This window comes from Panthera leo, chromosome B3 (genome assembly GCF_018350215.1).
Source record: "Panthera leo isolate Ple1 chromosome B3, P.leo_Ple1_pat1.1, whole genome shotgun sequence".
Taxonomy (NCBI): Eukaryota; Metazoa; Chordata; class Mammalia; order Carnivora; family Felidae; genus Panthera; species Panthera leo.
In genome coordinates this window covers 112,506,226-112,521,915 of record NC_056684.1, presented here as the reverse complement: position 1 = coordinate 112,521,915, position 15,690 = coordinate 112,506,226, and the positions used below count along the sequence as shown (strand labels likewise).

General features: G+C 35.4%; 1 protein-coding gene across 3 annotated transcripts in view; it reads right to left on the bottom strand.

The window, feature by feature from the left end:
• The window catches only part of GPHN (gephyrin), a 611,925-nt gene that overhangs the window by 64,174 nt on the left and 532,061 nt on the right, over window positions 1–15,690 (bottom strand). For all 3 annotated transcript variants that reach the window (XM_042943539.1, XM_042943540.1, XM_042943541.1), the window contains 3 exons: window positions 11,767–11,886; window positions 9,927–9,985; window positions 8,714–8,867 (listed from right to left, as the gene is read on the bottom strand). In XM_042943539.1, coding sequence (XP_042799473.1) covers window positions 8,714–8,867; window positions 9,927–9,985; window positions 11,767–11,886 — 333 coding nt within the window. The remainder of the gene's footprint in view (window positions 1–8,713; window positions 8,868–9,926; window positions 9,986–11,766; window positions 11,887–15,690) is intronic.

Genomic DNA, 15,690 nt, shown 5'->3' with positions numbered 1-15,690 from the left:
AAGATGCAGAACCATTTCTTCACCTCGAAGATATTCCTCATGCTAACCCTTTATAGTCATATTCTCCCTCCTGTCCATCCCTAATACATCCCTAATACATTTTCCATCTTTATAATTTTATCATTTTAAGAATGTTATATAAATGGAATCCTATAATACGTAACCTTTTAAGATTGATTTTTTCCTTCTACCCAGCATAATACCACTGAGGTCCATCCAAGTTGATGCATGTGGCAATAGTTCATGGCTTTTTATTCCTGTTTCCAGTTTTGGGGATTACAAATAAAGTAGACCACTTATATTTAATGTAATTATTGATATGTTAGAGCTTACGTCTGCCATTTTATATTGTTTTCTATTTGTTGCTTCTTTTTTTGTTTCTTTTTTCCTTCATTCCCCCCTCCATTTTCTTTTCTTTTCTTCTTTCTTTTCTTTGTCTTCCTCTGGATTAAATATTTTTAACAATTCCATTTTGATTCACCTCTATTATTTTTGAGTGTATCTCTCTTTTTTTTGGTAGATGCAAATAAATATGTTCATCACAGCATTGTTTATTTCAATGGTAAAAAATGGTCAACAAATTATATATCTAACAATAGGGAACTGATTAATTATGATACATATAACAGAACTCTTTATAGACATTGATGCATTATGGACACATATCACTGCCATTGAAAGATTTGTGATATGCTATTTAACTGAAAAAATAAAACCCAGAAAATAAAATAGTATTTATGGCACTGTCTCATTTTTACAAATAAATATATATTTATATAAGCACAGAAACTGAATGACTATATATCAAAATGTTAGCAGTGGTTTCTTTCCCTTTTTGCACTACACTAGAATGCAATCTTCATGAGGACGGGGACCACTGTGTTTTTTTGTTAACTACTGTATTCTGGCAACTAAAATAGTACTTGGCACATAGTAGGAGCTCATATATAGTAAGTAGTGAATCAATGCTTATTTGTATTTTCTAGTTTTCCTATAAGTAAGCTGTCACTACACCTAATCTCCTTATGTTAAAAAGATAGCGTACACCCAAAAAATTGAAAGTAGGGTCTCGAAGAAATATTTGCACACCCCTATTCATAGCAGCATCATTCACAATAGCCAAAAGGTGGAAACAACCCAAGTGCCCATGATGGCTGACTAGATAAACAAAAGGTGGGGTGTGTGTGTGTGTATTTATATACATAGAATTTTTATATAAATTTATATATGTTATATATATATAATTTTTATATAAATATATACACACACATACATACACATATATATAATGAAATATTCAATTGTCAAAAGGAAGGAAATTCTGACACATGCTATAACATGGACGAACCTTGAAGATATTTTGCTAAGTGAATTAAGCCAGACACAAAAAGGCAAATTCTGTGTGATTCCACTTACAGGAGGTACTTAGAGTAATGAAATTCATAGAGACATAAAGTAGAATGGTAGTTGCCAGAGTCTGGAGGGAGGGGGAAATGAGGAACTGCTGTTTAATGAGTACAGAATTTCAGATAGTTCTGGAGACTGGTTGAACAACAATATGAATGTATTTAACACTACTGAAATATACACTTAAAAATGATTAAGATTGTAAATTTTATGTTAGGTGTATTTTACCACAATTAAAGATGAAAAAAAAATTTAAATGTCACTGATGGCCTTGGCAAAAAGGGTTCCAGGAAATAGTGATGCCTTCAACAAAAAAAAGGCAAATCTGGAAGGAAGTATTCCACTCTTTATGGTGGTAGAAAGGGAAAGATGGTGAGTGAGATTAGGTAATAGTGGAACATCAGGTAGAAATATCCAAAGAAAGTTAAAAATGAAGGCTTGAATTTACAAAAAGAGGTCAGGATTGAGGCTATAGATATGGGAAATTACCTGCATGTATCCAAATGAGAGAAAAACTCTAAGGGAGAATTTAGAGAGTGGGAAGACACAGCAGTGGAACAGAATTTTGGGAAAGAATACTCCATTCAACGAATGGGAGAAAGATAAGGAACAACAGAAGTGGTAGTCGGGGCATCAAACAGGATGGAATCACAGAATATAAGAGACAGTTTCAAAGTGGTAAGTGAAGAATGTCACTGATACTAAATAGTATAGATAGGTTAGGGAGGATAAATATCAGAGCAGGATTTGGAGATTAGGAGTTATTACTGTCTTCAGGAAATCAGTTTCTGTGCTAATGGGGCACTAAATAGATTTGGGATTTTTTTTGTTTTGTTTTGTTTTTGTTTTTAAGTGGATAGCGAAGAAGAAAATGCAATGAGTGCAGATCTCTCTTTGCACAAACCTAGTAGTCAGTAGGAGGGGAACAATGCAGTAGTTCAAGGAGGCAATAGGGTGTTTAAGTATAGGTTTTCTTATGAGAGTGGTAATCACTGTATATTTGGATATAGAAGGAAGATGAGCCATTAAAGAGAAAGTAATCAAAGACATAGAAAAAAATAATTTAGAAAGTTATGAGGAAGGTGAGAAAGAATGAATTTAAAGGTAGAAGTAGAGGAATTGTTCTTAGAAAGAAATACAATTTCCTTTTAGATTGGAGGAAAGAAAGATAGCTAAAGGAATGGGGAAAATTTTTAAAGAAAAGATGAGGGAGCCCTCATCTAGTTCAGTTTGACACATATTTCTTAGTTTCATTTTTCCATTAAAGACGCCAAGAGTGAGAAAGAAGGACTATTACTGAGGTATAAAGAGGGTACAGAATGTATGAGTGAACTATCCACAGGGGAATGTGCTAGGAAATCAAGAAGACCGTGACATCAGGATTACCAAGCAACTTTAAGTACCAGGTTGACATTAAGTGGCAGAAATTTGTTGTAGGCTGGGTAATCACAGTTCTATTAATTTTTTCAGTAATGTTTCTCTGCTTGGGAGCAAAAATGGAGACAGTAGAGGATAGAGTCAACCAGTTTAGGTACCAGCGTAGAAAGCAAAGGAACAGATTAAAGGAGTGAGGCTATCTGAAGATAGTGAGAGCAACTTTAAAGTGGTTAAGTCATAGTCTTTAATCTGGAGAGTAAGTACAGTATAGCTAGAAGACACTAATGACAGTAAAAACTACTTAACCTGATAGGTTTCAGGGCTGCCATTAAAACCTGGAGATATGAAATTTAAGGAGATTCCCGTGGGAAGCATTGTGGCATAGGGAAGAAAAAAAGTCATTACAACCAGAAGACTGAGTTGTAAAATCAACCTCTATCCTTACACAAAATAGATTATGTTGGGAAAATTGCTTTGTTTTTGAGCTTTAATTTTCTCTTACTTAAAATGAAGGATAATTATACTACCCTCGTGATGTTGCTTTAATCATAAAGCACATAGTGGTACTGGTCACAGGAGATACTCAACTTCTTGTTCCTTCTCTTATTAGTGAAGTTAAATATACTTTTCTAACAGCAGCTGCTTGTGGAGGGCCCCAAAGAGTAGTATATGGAGATTTTACAGAGACTTTACATTTTAGAGAGCTTGTTTGTACAGGCATCTGTTTTTGATGGTGGCCAAGAAAATGATAAAAGATGGAATAGAATAAGCAAACACATAGTGGAGATGAATAGATTTAATTCTGTGTGTGTGCACGTGCGCACACGTGTGTGTGCGTGTGTTTGTGTGTATGTGATAGAGAGTGAGTGAGAGAGAGAGAGAGAGAAGGGATATTAAATGAATAAATGTAAGTTATGGAATATGATTGAAAATGACTGAAAGAGTACCCTTCGAACTCGAAGAGCCAGCACCTACTAAAGAAATAATTATTGCTTCTACTTGAGTAACTAGTTAACATGCATTCAGTCTTGACTTCCTGAACTAATTGGCAGTGGGCTGACTGATGTCCAGTGTAAAGGCCTTTAGGTCACCATCTATAGTTTTAAGGGGATCAGAATGTATTTGAGGAACAAAGAGATGATAGCATAAAGAGTCAACATTAGAAATAAAATTGGAAAGTATAAAAACAAAACAAAAGAAAAACAAAACTGGGCAGTATAAAGGTTGAGGAAAGAGAAGGAAGATATAGCTGTCTCCTAAGTGTAAAATTTGTATCTCCTATCTCCTATTTATATTCATTTCCTATGTGACTTTATTATCTAGTCTCATGATTTTAAATACTGTGTATATGCTGATAATTTCCAAATATGGTATCTTTAGCTTTAATCTTTCCCCTAAGCTCCAGACAGTACGTTCAACTGCCTACTCAATATTTCTACCAGGATTTCTAAAAAGTATCTCAAACTTAACTTGTCAAAAACAAAAGCCCTGATTTCTGCTGCCCAATCTTTCTCACATGGGTAAGTGATAACTATCTCTAGAAACGCTCAGGTCAAAACTTTGGAGTTTATCTTGACTCCTCACTTTCTCTTATATAGTTCTACTTTGAATTAATAGCAAAACCTGTTGGCTTAATCTTCAAAGTATTTGCTGGATCTGATTATTTCCTACCAAATATTTCCCCATTTCCTGGATATTACATATCTTTCTAACCAGTCTCCCTTTTCTATATGCCATGTGATGTTGATATCAGAGTAAACATTTAAAAATTTAGGAAATGTTAGGTTTCATGTTATCTTTTCCTTCCTCAAAACTGACTATTTAGAATGAAATGGTCTTATTTCTGTTATCTTTCCAACCTCATCTCCTTTTACTTTACTCCTTTTCCTCGTACTTCAGCCACATTGACCTCCTTGCTGTTCCTCAAACATGATGAGCATACACCCTACCTCAGAACTTTTCTGTCTGTTGTTCCCTCTGCTTGGAATTCAATTCCCCTTATGGCACACACCCTTAATACCTGCAGATTTCCACTCTAATTTTGCCTCATCAGTGAGACCTGATTACCCTATATAAAATAGAAGACTCTATCAGTCAGATCTGGAAAGGAAAACCAAATCCTCTAGGTATTTCAAATGCAGGGGAGTGGGAGAAGAAAGGACTTACTACTAAGAATTGGGTACAAATGTGTTGGGAGGGTTGGAGAAACAAAAGGAAAAAAGTGTGTTTCCAAAGATTAGTAACTGCAGGAAGTCACCATTGTCTCTAGGGCTACTGGGGGAAAGTGATGTTACTGAAGGTTGAGGAGCTTATACTTCTGCTAACTTCCTTCCAACTTCTAATATTGTGTCAATACATCCCAAATGCAAAACCAGTAGAGAGCCCGGGAAATTGGGTTTTCAGGCTTCTAGCCTTATTGTATAGGGGAGAGCATGAAAGGGCAGATGTAGGGTAGGTTTCAACAGATAATAGCTGGCATATACCTCTTCTACTACCAGTCTTTATCTACCATTCTTTATTTTTCTTTGTAAAACCATTGACGACTACTTGTTCATTGACTATCCACCTCTACCCCACCTCCATTAGAATATAAATTTTGTAAGAACAGGGATTTGTCTTTCTTGTTTGCTGCTATATCCTGAGCAGTCAGAACAGCGCCTAGCATCAGTATGGTATAGTATACTAAATAGGGAGGGGTGGTGGAAATGGTTTGCCCCAGTGGAGAAGAATATTTTACCACTGACATTGTTTAGAATTGCCAGTGTATGGTGATAATAAAAAGAAGAACGACTTGTAGTTAGTTTCATTATTATTTTCTAATTTGCCACAGATAATGCATCCTCTTATGCGAGGGTAAAGAATTAACAAAACCTTTTTCCATCTCTAAGGACAAATTTGACCTTGGGTTAACTTTCTAGCTCTGTTCTCCTGGAAATTTGATACAGATGAAATGTCAGCTTGTTACCAGGCAGCAATTCTTATGGCAAAAATGGTCTCTGATTGGTAACATGCATATGGACTAGAAGGAACTATAAATGAATTATAAATCCCTAGTGGAAAGTAACATCTTTGGGCTTTTGTGAATGTGGTGACACTTGTATCTGGACATTTTCCTTGTAGGGACCCTGGTAGCTGCCTAAGACTGTTATAGGAAATACTGATTCCCATGCAGGATATGCTTCTATGTTGGTGGCTCCCATATTCTTTTAGTATAATTCTTGTTCCATTGTACCTGAATGTCACTTGAAAAAAGAGAATAGCTCTTGGATGGCTGTGTAGATGATTAAGAGGACTAGTTTCACCAAAGATGAAAGTCTGGTGCAGCCTTGCTGGACAGAGTTTCCTGTTCAAAATCCTTTTAAATAAACTGGTTCATGATACAGTGTATTCACATCTTATATAAGTCTGATATTTAGTTAAGATAATCCCTGATGGGCATTCCAGCATGTAATAGATGCTTAATGAATATTTATTGAACGAGGCTGGAAGTGTATGCCATGATTACATAATTACTGGATGGTATTACCTAAATGTTAAAATACATAATTTGTTGAAACCACCAAATGTTTACATTGGCTGTTCTGTATTAGTTATAGTTCATAACTGTACCTCTTCAATTTTGAAATAATTCCCTTATCCAGAACAAACACATGTACTCGTAAAATACTGGGCAGGTTTTAAAGACAGACATCTTGTATGGCATTCTTTGGGTTGCCTCAGGCCACTGTTCCACTTACCTATATACCACACTGGATTAAAAAGTGGACATATATGAAGCCCCACATATCAGGGGAAGTTAGTACTTAAGAGGAGTGTGTACTGTGACTGATAAAATTATAGACTTGCCACATTAATAGACAAGTATAATTTCCTTTGGCCTATCTGAAAATTAATATTTTTTCCCATTATTTCTATCAAAGACCTCAAGCCTTTAGAAGAGATACTATACTTTATTCATCTTTTACCCCCAGTTTCCATTCTAGTGCCTGGTATAGAGGCAGTCAATAAACATATGTTGAAATAAATTATATAATCACAGAGAGTCACAAGAATGGCTAACCTTGGATGGAAATAGGGAAGGAATGTTAAGCTATATGGAACCAGAGATTTATAGAATTTAGATACATTAGTCCCTTGGAAAACCACAGTAAGTACAGCAGGCCAGAGAAAGTAGGGGAATGGAGTCATATAGTACCTATCAAAGCCTCTCCAAAGATAATCAAGCCTATGGAGGCAGGGAGCTGGGACTACAAATTCTTCCTTAGATTCCATGATGTAAGTATCATCTCTATTCTTACCCCATCACTTTTCTTTATCACTAGTAAATAGTTTTAATATAGAATGTGTGATAGTACTTTTTTTTTTAAGTACTACCAATGTATTCTGGGGGATAATTGAGAATGCTGTCCAGCCCTACAAAAACATTAGGAGGAATACAAGAAATATAGCTTAAACAAAGTTGCCTAATAACTAGTTACTTATGAATTTGCTCATTATCTTTAGCTTTCCCAACCCCCCTGAACTCACTGAGATACACAAAGCATATACATAAATCACAAATAAGAATAGTTCATTAAATAAGCCAGTTTAACAGAAATTTCTTTCTGATGCTAAACATAGGGTCAGTTAGTCCTAGGGATATTAAAAACATTACTATGTAGACCACTCGAAAAGAATGTTTGTTTTGGGGGATGCCTTGGTGGCTCAGTCAGTTAAGCGTCTGACTCTTGATTTTGGCTCAGGTCATGAACTCATGGTTCATGAGACTGAGCCCACATTTGGTTTCATGCTGACAGCGTGGAGCCTGCTTGGGATTCTCTCTCTCCCTCTCTCTGCCCCTCCGTCACTCACTCTCTCTCTCTCTCTCTCAAAATATAAATAAACTTAAAAAAAAAAAAAAAAAGAATGTTTGTTTTGGGTCAATCAATCATTTTAAGGAATGACCAGTGCAGCTATACAGGGTGTAGAATATGGGTTCATCTCTCCATTAGCAAAACAAATATTCTATTCCTTTCTTTTGCCCTTTCCAAAAGAGCTATAAGGGTAATGGAAAGACCTTTGAAAAATATTCATTTTTAAGACTTTAAGAAATTAAAAACAATGGCACAAATAAATGGCTTATTTTCAGAACAAAAATAGGAGATTAAGAGAGAAAAAGGAAATCCTGTTAATCTTTTTAAAAATAATAAGGTGTAAAGTCGAAATAAATCTCTGTAGTTTTTGATTCTGCTCTTAGGCTTTGAATTACCAGCACACCCATTTTTCAATATTCCCAGTTTCATTAGATCCTCCAGCTGAATTTTTGTATAACCTAAGCAAAACATGGAAGAGGCAATTTTTCAAGAGTTCTCAGAGAAAGACTGACTAAATTCCCCATCCTGAATTAGGGCTGAAATGACACTTGACATATTCTGAGAAGCAGGCCACTAGAGAAGCTATCTTTAGAAAAAAAGAAAGAAAGGTTATCAAATCTTTCCTGGCGATTAAGAATCACATGGAACTTCCAGCAAGAAGGGCTAACCACTGTGTTCCAATTCATTGATTATTTCCCACACAGAAGTGGCCCATCATCTCGGCAGGTGGGTGGGCACAATGCATTGTCCTAACAGACTGGGCACTAAATGTGCACAGTTGAGTATCTATAGCTAGCAGTCAAAATTCTTTGTTTATATATACTGAATGTGTGGAAAAGCCATTGGTTGTAACATTTCATTCTAATAATGGAAGGGAGCATTTCTCAATATGTAATTTCTACTCCTCCTCTTTCTTCTGTACTTGAATTATTCTGAAGCTAATTTATTTCCCTGTAATGTAGGAATGTGGTAAAATCTATAATCCACAATGTCCTATTTACAACGAAGAGTTCAAAAATACTTCTATCTGAAGGCCCAATTACCCTCTCATCCCCCCCCCCCTTTTTTTTTTTTACCTCATTCCCTGTTGACATGACTGCAACAACTGGAAACTTATTAACTTCAACCTCTGTGACGCCTACAGTTGCCAGAAGACCAATCTCTGAGGGGCCCATATGGGTTCCTTTGGCCAAAACGCATTCCCCTCTTTTAATGTCATGGCCGATGGGTCTGAAAGTCAAAGCAGAACCATAAGCAATATGACTAAGAATAGTATTTTTTCAACTAACTTTAGTGTCAGAGAAGGAGGACACACTCAAGAGGAGAAAAAAGTCAAGAGATGAGGCAGGAACAGAACAATAAAATAAAAGATTCTAAAAACTCAAGGCTTTTTAAATAAAAAACTTAAATCACGCAATAGAAGAGAGAAATAGGATTTCTATCTATTACTGCTAAACAGTATTACTTCACATTCGAAAACTGTTTTACAAATTACTTTCTACCACATTACAGCCAAAAATGCCAACTGAAAACTTTCTTTGATGTAAGGTAAGAATTTATATGAAAATATCTAGTGGCATTAATGGTAAGAGTCCATATCTTGTTAGCTTTGAGGTGAGGAGAATAACACTAATGAGGTTACCACAGAGATAATTTCTATTCGGACAATTTAGGCTGACCCAGGTCTGTGCCTGCAGAAGTCCATTCAACTTGGCTTCCTGCCAGAGGGATGTGAGAATTGTCACTTTGTTATGAAGACATTTGAGCAAATTAGTATTGACAGGATCAGGGCAAACATATTCCAAAGTAAGAAAAATAATTTAAAGTATATGCACTATTTATGGTAAGACAGTAATCTCCTCTTTGTATATAAAGAGTAGCAGATTATTATTATTGATAGTCATTAGAGGAGGGACTACCATCTAATTGCATAAAAACTCAGCTCTGGGATTACCTGTGTTGATACCAAATTCTGGATTGTCTAGGGGTACAGTTGGGTGACTCTGGATTATCTGGAAGTAGGATTAACTGTGGATTAAGTGGGCTCATGACTTTACTTTGTTCACATGTTGTTTTGACTATTTCATTTGCCTTTACCACATTTATGAAAAAGCAGGCAGAGCAGACATGAGATGTAGAATTAAGAAAATTCATTTTACTACTTGTTAAAATCCCTGAATGCTAATGGCTAATTAACTGAACTGTGGGTTTATAACAGCCATGCTCTCTCAAGTTCATGATCATGTAGAAACAAAAGTGGGCTACGCATTCTATATGTTATGAACTTACCTGATATCTTGGCCTGGCCGAGCTTGCACCAGAATTCGTACTTCAAGTTCCTCAGTGCCCTATAATGAGAACAAGTCATGTAATTTCAAACAGAACGATCTAACAGAATTTCTCGTCAACAGAATTTAGCTACTCAGATGCTTTTATCATCAGATAGGTCCAGGATACATACAAAGATAAAGAAATGGAGAACTATTTGCTAAACATTTGAACATGATAAATGTCTACCACAGGGTCCTAAAAAATTAGGTTTGATGCCAAGATATAAAGGCTTTTTTTTCATAATTTTCATGCTTTTAAAAAATGTATCAATTAAAATATTGGATCTTACATTGTAAGCAGCATTCTCAAGGGAGAACAAAAGACATACCTATATGGCTACCCTAATAGATACAGTGAATATGTGTGGAAATAACCTGTTTCTTCTGTTCCCATAAATCATGGGTTCAATACTATGCCAAGTTTTCCAAATATCTGGAGAAATTTCAGTGAAGGGCTTACAGTTTGCCTGGCAGTAGGTTTCTGTAAATTAATGGTGATCATTAATTTTACATTTTGGGGCTGTGAATAATATTGTGATACTGGAATTGTGTCTTGTCATGTGGCAGAGTTTGTGGATATGTATGGTCTGGATTTCAATGCTCTGCTGGCTTCCCTGATGCCAATAAATCTGTTGGACAGTTTTAATAGCAAGCAATGTGATCTGTATGCCAAGAGTTGAATTTTATAAGCCTTTCATGTGGGAAAGTGATTAAAAAGAAAATCCCAGATCAAGAAAAGTGTTTGTCTCTCAGCATGCCCAAATTTTTCTATATGCCCAGCCCAGAAGAATACTATTTATTTTTAGCTCTACCTTTTAAGATATAAAATATCTTAAACTTCTTCAAAAAACAAGATAGCCAATCATTAAAACCTCAGTTGAAACTATTCTTTTATTAGTGGCTGATCCTCTGGTTCTAATAATTGCCACTAGTTTCAGTGAGATGAAGGCCTGCTTAGACCAAAAAAAAAAAAAAAAAAAAAAAATCCCAGGGTCCTTTATTGTAGGCAAAAGAGGGGGCACTGACATATATTTAATATTTTCAGCTATCATTTGATGACAAAGAGTTTCCTGAATTACAGAAAACCATAGTTGATGGGTTATTAGGTTCAAATGGTTGGCTTAGTGTAATATTCAAGAATTTCTCTGTTAAATTCTTTTTCATTAAATTCTCCTTCACATTTTATCAGAAGCTAGTCTTGTTTTTCCAGAAGCTAGTCTTGTTTTTTTTTAATGTTTATTTATTTTGAGAGACAGAGAGAGAGAGAGAGAGAGAGAGAGAGAGAGAGAGAGAACGTAAGCAGGGGAGGGGCAAAGAGAGACAGGGAGAGAGAATCCAAGAATCTGACAGCACAGAGCCTGATGTGGGGCTCAGTCTCACCAACCATGAGACCATGATCTGAGCTGATACGAAGAGTTGGACACTTAACCAACTGAGCCACCCAGGTGCCCCAAAGCTAATCTTGATGAGCAAATTTCTCAGCTATAAGGTATGTCAACAGTTAGTATCTCTGCTCTTCTATCTTGAGGTAGTTTCTTTCCTTGTTTGCATGTGAAATTTCTTGGATCAAATGTGGTTCAAATTCTGTTGTAATCATGGTAATGATCCTAAAAACATTTCCTGTAACAAAAGCTTTTCAAATCTAAGGCAACTTCTATTTACTGGAGATCTATACACTACAGTGTAAGATCCTAACATTACCAAAAAAGCCTGGATTAATCTTATAAACACTGCAGAAAACGGGCATGATTTATAATGTTGCCATAGGAACAGAGCCGTAAGACCTGGTGATGACGTACATCATCGGATTCCCTGATTAGTTCGGTATCTTCTACTTGTACTACTGCATCAGCACCGCAGGGGATTGGAGCACCTGTTGTAACCCGCATGACTTGTCCTGGCATTACTGTCTGAGTCGGCTGGAAATACAAACATGTAAGAAAGAATGGATTTGCTGTTGCAAAGCAAAAGTCTGCAGGAGATGTAATATTTTTAGAAACAATTCATAAAAGGAAAATCTTATACTCTTACTCATTTTGATCCCATGTAACAAAAACTACCCACAAACAGGTACGTTTACACCAAACAGGATTTAACTTGATTTAAGGTAGTGACCATTAGAGGTCTTTCTTGATGTCCTGTTTTCCTTTTGAAGAACTGCCACTTACATTTGCCAGTATTGTGTCTAACTTAAGTAATGTGAATTTTCTTAATACTTGTACGTAAGTGATTTGAGTGTCTATAAGAAAAAAAAATACCATGCGATGTGATTTTATGAAAGACAAATATGAAAAACTAGCATGTTGGTCATTTACTGAAGTTCTGATATTTAAGAAATAATATTTAGTTATTAACTAAACTTTTTGATTTAATAAAGGCAAGCCAGAAAAATCATTTCAATTATTTCTCTTGAAAATAGTTCTAAACCATATTAGTTCACCTTTTAATAGTAAAAGTCTAGGAAATGTAATTAAGTAATTCAAAAATGGTTTCACTGTCTGTAATGATTTGGGTTAAACATTATATCCAAGATTTTCATTGTTTGAACTATCATATAGAAGGTACAAGAGATTGATTGCAGAACTTGCCCTGCAAACTTCTCTCAGCATAGAGCAAAGCATATTTTTATAAGATCCATTTGATAGGTTTGATTTGGCCCCAGAAGAGTCACTTGTCATAAACCATGACTTAGGTCACAGTTGGGAAAAGGAATGCTTCAAATTTCCCCTAAAAGAAAATTCTGACATGATGTTAACTTCTCAATAAGAAAGAGATTTTTCTAATGATATCTGCTTCATAAACACTTAAAATCTTAAGTCACAACAATGTGAATATTCTGAACACTACTGAACTGTACACTTAAAAGTGGTTACAATGGTACATTTTATGTTATACATATTTCTAACACATTTCTATACATATTTTCTACCACATTAAAAAAAAATTAGGGAATGGTTAAGGGAAAATATCCCTCTACTGGATGTACAAAGTAAAACCAGAAATTTACTTATTAGAACAGTCTTAAAAATCTTTCAAGAATATTATTGCTGCAAACAATACCACCAATAGCTAAAATTATTAAACCTTTCAATCTATGCAAAGTACAGTGTTAAGTGCATTATTACATTCTAGAATATAAATCCTACAAAGACAGGGATTTATTTTTTGTTTGCCTCTCTGATTACATCATCCTTCTTGATCTTGTGCAATGGCCCAGAAGGCTGACCTCTATGGACTATTTCAACCAGGTTCTCATCACTCTCGCTTCTGGTTAGGTTCAGCCAATAGGAGTGGCCAACAAGAGATTAGAGGGTAGGAGAAAGAGAAAAGTAGGGTTTTTATTCCCCTTGCTCTTTCCCTGCTGGGCTGCAGTTTGGTGATGGCTATATTGTCTTTACTATTGACGGCTACAGCTTCTAATGGGTGGCCCTATCCCGTAGCTATCAATCTCCCTTGATCCAGGCACCATTCTTTCTCTTTGCCCCTTCAGACTTAGAGGTGGTTGGTAATGGAGTGTCACTGTTGTAGCACCCAAGTGCTTAACATTCCTTTGTTTCCTTTAACTTCTATTTCTTGGGTATAGTCCCATTAATCACCCATTTTACACAAATATTTACTGCTCTATCATACCAAACCCTAGAAAGTGTCTAGCACAAAGTTGGTTATGAATAAATATTTCTAGAATGAATGAATGAACTCCGTATGATCTCAGTAGCTGACAACTACATGAAGTATTCCATCCTTCTTGGCTTATAACTCCAGTGTTCTCTGTGCTTTTCTCCCATATTCTATATTATTTCCCATATTCAATAAATTCAATATTATTTATTGTCTGGGACATCTCTTAATCTACTACATATGACCATTTTGCAGTGCAAATGATTTTTGATTAAAAGCATTAAAATTTTGATATGACATATACTAATGCTAAAACTATCTTAAAAGCCTGGGGAACAAAGATATTTAATACAGGCCTAACCAGGTCTTCCTTTTGCTGAAAGTGCCTTTTTGGTGAAGGTAGAAAGTGAATCCTAAAGTGAGTTTCAGGGCAGTTGCTTCTTAGGCTGTAATGTGTTAGCATGAATCCCTGCCTTAATTTATTCAGGCTCAATGTACCATATTCTGTAAATTTACTTTAAGTTTTAATGTGATTGTACCTGTAATTTTCTCTACTTCTTGGCTTAAACCAAGAAGCCACTTCTTAAGAGGTGTTTTTGGGTGGTTATTAAATAAAAAATTTGGCTCCTCTCTAAGATTAGTGAAGACTTCCTACCAGCTCACTTATATGAGATCCAATGTAAAAGATATTATTGGGTATATAAATATTTTTATATAACCACCCTAGAGTAGACATACAAAACTCAATTGAATGTAATTGGTTGAAAAACTCCAGGAATATGTGAAGTACTTCCTTTAGATTAAGATTAACAATTCTTTAAGAGTAACTTGCTCTTTATTTGTATTGGTATGTCTTATGTTTTATATAAAGTAAAAATGTTAAAACCCCAATTTTTCCTTAATGGAGGTATTGAGTTTTTTGAGATTTGCCCAATGACAGCACTTCATAATCATGTAATATTTTCTTTGAAAGTGTCTAATGCTAATCAGTAGCACCAAAACAAACTATAAGTTTGATTTAAGGTCAAGTATTTTGGTACACCAAGAAAGAATTTTGTAAATCACTGTCTCTTTGTATGCAATGGCACCCAATTCTCAAGTGTATGTACTTTCAAAAAGTGAGTAATTTGGCTCTTATAAGATCTCTGAGATTGCTACAAAGTTTGTATAACACCTTATAGATAAAGGACATCACAGGTAATTTGAAGAAAAACCTCACTTTCTCATAGTTTTCATCTTTTTTTCCATCAACCTTACAAGAAGTTAGCAACTTTTAAGTATCATGACTTTTCTTGTGTTCCTAGTTCTCTAGTACCAGTTGGAAGTCTTAACTAGTAAATAAAGTTTAAGATGTCCGCAAGACCCTTATTAATCTGTTACCTATGTATTTATTACCTATGTATTTATACTAGGCTGTGACTACCACAAACTATTTGTAGTTCCCTAAGCACTCCATGCAATTTTTAAAAATACCTCTGTGTCTTGATTTATAATATTCTCTTGGCCTGGAATGTCCTTTTCTCATTTCCGTTTTTGAAAAACTCTCTTAGGTCCAGCTCCAATGTTATTTTCTTAATCCTCCTAGGATGAAATGCTCAACCTCTCTATTATGCTCCACAGTACATGACTGATAGCATTAGTTTAGCACTTAACATATTATATTGTATTTAATTTATATTCTGTCTCCTCCCTGGATGTAAACTCCTTAAGAGTTGCAATCATATCTTAATCTACCTCATATACCTAGAACCTAACACAGTGCTTGGTATACATAGTAGGTATGTTTGATAAATGTTGAATAGACTCAATTGAAGATCAGAGACCTAGAATAATTGGTACTTTGTGCCTTTGTTATAAAAGTGGATGCTTTAGACACCCAACACTGAATAAAATATATATCGAAGTCAAATTCTGAGGTCACAATAACAGTCAATTATAAAAAAGGGATCCAGGCCTAGCTGTTCTTTTTGCCAGGAAAACAGTCATGGGGACTGAAACCAGCCTGTGTACAGCTTCTAATCACTATAGTGCCAGGCTTGGCTTCAGAGATCTGTACACATTTCTCCTCAATGCTTGAATGTAGGGATGAGGAGGCTAGGGTCATC